At 36.5% G+C, this 4,341-nt stretch overlaps 1 protein-coding gene across 4 annotated transcripts in view; it reads right to left on the bottom strand.

Moving 5' to 3' along the window:
- The window catches only part of Sh2d1a (SH2 domain containing 1A), a 21,510-nt gene that overhangs the window by 1,224 nt on the left and 15,945 nt on the right, over nucleotides 1-4,341 (bottom strand). For all 4 annotated transcript variants that reach the window (XM_021188434.1, XM_021188435.1, XM_021188433.1 and 1 more), the window contains one exon: nucleotides 206-347. In XM_021188434.1, the coding sequence (XP_021044093.1) occupies nucleotides 206-347 (142 nt within the window). The remainder of the gene's footprint in view (nucleotides 1-205; nucleotides 348-4,341) is intronic.

Below are 4,341 nucleotides of genomic sequence, written 5' to 3'. Positions count from 1 at the left end.
AATAATAATAATAATAAAAGGTGTGTGGAGCATCTTATGGCCCCTTTGTGTCATTACCTCTCACCTGGTTGGCTGGCTCCAGCTCCCTCCTTGTTGCATTTTTCTTATAACTCTTCCTGTTTATGATGTGGTTATGAATAGGTTGACCCACATGCCCCGCCCCCAACCCGAAACTCTGCAACACTTTCAAGACTGGGCAGCACACCTGTGGGAGCTGGTGGGCCCCTGGCAGAGGACTTTTCAACTGGATACTGCAGAGGTGTTACGATGCCTTGATCTGGCTTCTGAAACGCTGAAATGAGATTTTTTACTTTCCGGAAAAATCTTTTATGTACCCCAGGTGCTGTCTGGAAAATAAAAGACCAAAACCATTATTTATTTGCCTCCTAATGCTTAAAAAAAAAGACTTATAAGATGTGAGAAGGATGCTGAGAGGTAACATTTGTGCAACTTGCTCAAATATTTGAAAACATAAGGAAGAAAGCAAAACAACATCCAGAAGAGCTTCCTTTGCTTGGCTGCATTTCCCTGCAAGAGGAGCTAATGAGCTGTCATCTCAGCTCTCCCAAGGGTAGTATTAGTCCTTACAAGCTCTTGCTCACAGCCCTGCCCTTCTTGACTGCTACCCATCATACATCCCAAACCTCTAAGTGTGTACAGGCCATTACCCACAATGAATTCAGTAACAAAGGGAATGCAGTTAAACATAAAAAAAAAAAAGCACAGATCCTATAGGTCATTAATAAAAAGCCCGAGCAACTAACCAAAACCACAACTAACAACCTATCGCCTATCATCATTTCACAATATAAAATACTACATAGAAAATTAAAAACTGACGGTTATGACACATGTAAATGCACGGCTGGCCATCACATATACTTTTCTACATCATAAGCCACACTAACTTATCCTTCATGTAAATTTTGTCTTCCTTTCCCCAATTGTTCTCACTGTCAGTGCTACGCTGTGACAAGGTTTCCTCTATAACATGAAAATGAAAGGCTATAGAAGGTCACCTTTATTTATATATTTGTTAGTTTTTAAAGAGATCACATTTGCAGGTGGCTGCCAGGAGTGCATTCTTTGCCTGACATCTGTGCTCCCACAAAGACACGGCCTGAAATCAACACTCCCCACAAAGCTTTTGAGGCAAACTTTAGGCACTAGCGCCAAACTGTCATTTTACATAAAATGAAATAGTATTGCTATGAGCAACTGAACAATGACTACTCTTGGGTTTTTTTTTCTTTCTATGTTATTATATTTTTTAGAAAGTTGTTTTTCAGATATTCCATCTGGAAGGTTTTTGAGATGGGAACTGCTTGGGTTTTAGCATTTAATGAGAAAACATGAAGCCTGGCACACAGACTTCTGTCAACTAGACCATAAGTTAGAGATAACAGACTGTCCAAAGCTATTCTCAGCCATTGCCTACTTTGAAGCAAGGACTTTTCCAGTACAAACCCTGTTCTTGATCTCTGTAAATTAGTGCCCACCTGTACACTCTCAAAAACAGAAACAGTCTCCCACCCATCTCTATCCATAGGATCAGAAGACCTTCCTAAATTTCTGTTGAGGCCTCATCTAAAAATAGCAGGGCCATTCTTGCAGCAGTCATGTTTGCGAGCAGCTCTTTTGCTCCAAGGGAGACTCTGCAAACTACAAAGGCATGCAATGGGTACAAAATACTACCTTAGGTCTTTCTTAGGGCATTTCTTGATCTTTCCAAACACTTTCTCTTGCATTCACGATTTTCTCTCGGATTAGTTGATACTCTTTCCATTGTTTTCATTCCACAGACAAACATGTAAACTAATCATCTTACATAAAGTACATTCATAAGCATGTGTGTGGTCACACAGATGACCAGAAGCAGCAGAATAGTCTCTGCATTCCTTTCAGACTAGGAATAGACCAAGAAGTTTCTAATGAAGCTGAGGTCACCAGCCAGAGGAAAGACATACCTATTTTCCAAGAGTGGAACCATTTCAAAACCAAACTTCATTTAGACTAAATTTTTATGGTTCATAAAAGCATTTTCAACAAAGGCATCATTTCTACAGGGACTGATAGTTAACACTTGATTATCCACACTGACAGAGAAGATTAATAGCACTGGACATAATAGAAGGAATTTGAACTTGAGATGCAGTGTTTCTTTAGCAAATGACTGACCTAATTTATGATGCTTAGCTTAAGCCAATAAGTATTTTGCTTACTAACTAAGGATCTCCTGGTGACCAACTATGCAGAAAGGCCAAAAGGCACAGAAATTGGCAGGGAGAGAACAGTATGATTTTGATAATGCACTGCTGACAACCTATACATTTATAAATGATAATCAACAATTCATCATAAATTTAGTCTCCAAAGACTAGGCTAATATCCTCAGCAGTGTACTACCTAAAATGAAAAAAAAAATTCCTATTTTTCTTGTATAATTCATAGATTCAAGGTTCAATATAACCTCTAATCTTAGACTTACTAGCTTTCAAATGGTCTATGCACAGAGGATAGACAGCCACTGATAAGATTTTTTTTCTTACAGTGTGGCAAACTAAAATTTTTTTTCCCTAAACATAGTACAGCACCAATTACCAAATTTTGAAAAGACATTTATCACACACAAAAATCACCACTGACAACACTATCCTGTCAGTGAATTTGTTTCTTGTTCAAATTTGTGGATTTCTCATACTGGCACCTCTTAGTTATCCATGGAAATGTTTTGAATCACAGCTGGTCTGCAACTCATTCTGGGGAAATTTCTTCCAGTCAGGTAGCATAAGTTCTGAGAATATGCACTAGTTTAATATTCACCTTAACAAGAAGGCAAATGTTGTAGACAGAAAAAAAATGTAATACACATTTCATAAAACAAAGATGTTTTTACTTCTTTCACATTTGGGGATAATCCTNCCAATTGTCTGCACTTCTGGTGCAAATAATTACAATATTAAATAACAATGGTCCAATCAGACAACATAAAGGATATTTATGCTCAATAATCCCTCTATGTCCATCTTAAATTGATTACATATATGTAACAATGTGATATGATGTTATATGTGAAATGGGAGAAAACAAATTATAAAATGTGTCTAAGAGTTCATATTTTATCCCTTCCTCCCAAGGCTTAGGCATCACTGAGGAAGAGGGGGGAAAGAGTATAAGGGCCAATGGCTCCAAGGAAACAGTGTCTTTCAGATACAACAGGGCAGCTTCACATATGAATCCATGGTGGTTATAACAGCATACACAAAACTTGTGCAAGCCTAAGCTGGACCAAAGTCCAACATGGAGAGAGGAAGCATGCACAGAGTCCCACCTCTAGCCAAGGAACTATTGGCAATTAATAGCTACCAGGAAAAGAGCCAGTTTTCTTTAAGAGAACTGGAAAGTAAAGCATGCTTCAGTAGAAGGCCGCACATCCAAGAATATTTGGGTAGCACAAACTGTATTGACAGATTTAGGAAAAAACAGGAGTATACAAAGGTGGGAGAATAGAGAGGCAAGGATGGATTTGGGAGGGGTTAGAGGACAAATGTAAATATGATCAAAACATATTGTACAAAATTCTCAAAGAACTAATTTTTTAAGTCAAAAAAATTAAAGGCTCTCCATTAAAATTTTCTATTGCTCATCTGAAGGCTATTTCTTGAGGGGAAAAAGATTAAATATAGACAACCCATACACAAATTTGTATGTATCAGCTATACATACTTATTCTTCATGATAAGTCAAATTGCTTATTTATTTGAAGTGATAGATTTGTGTAAGAAGTATAGTTTTCATTACAATTGGCACTGATTTTCCCTTGCATAGTATCACTGTATTAATTATCCTGACACAAAATAACAACATGGCCACAAAATGATATAGTATTAAATGAAGGGACATAATCAAAAGGTATTATAAACTTATCTTATGAAATGCATTACTATATACAGCGAATATATGGCAATAAAAGGAAAATTATTTGGTGATATTATTCAATGGTATAGTAATTGTCTAAAATGCATAAGACCCTGGGTTTCATCCTTCATCTATTTTTTACGAACCTGAAAGTTAAAAATAAAACTTAAAATATAAAATTAACCAATTAATAAGATAACAGTGTACTTGAATACATTATAATTTGTTTTGGTAATTCAAATGCTTGTAATTTATACTTTGCTTTTTACTGACAAATTTGTAAGACATTCTTAAAACTTTTGTCTAGACTTTATTATTCTTTTTTTCAATTTTATTAGGTATTTACTTCATTTACATTTCAAATGCTATCTCCAAATTCCCCTATACCCTCCCCTCCCTGCTCCCCTACCCACCCACTCCCAC

Source organism: Mus pahari, chromosome X (genome assembly GCF_900095145.1).
Source record: "Mus pahari chromosome X, PAHARI_EIJ_v1.1, whole genome shotgun sequence".
Lineage (NCBI taxonomy): Eukaryota > Metazoa > Chordata > Mammalia > Rodentia > Muridae > Mus > Mus pahari.
The sequence above is the reverse complement of the archived record's forward strand: the minus strand, read 5'-3'. Positions and strand labels throughout refer to the sequence as shown.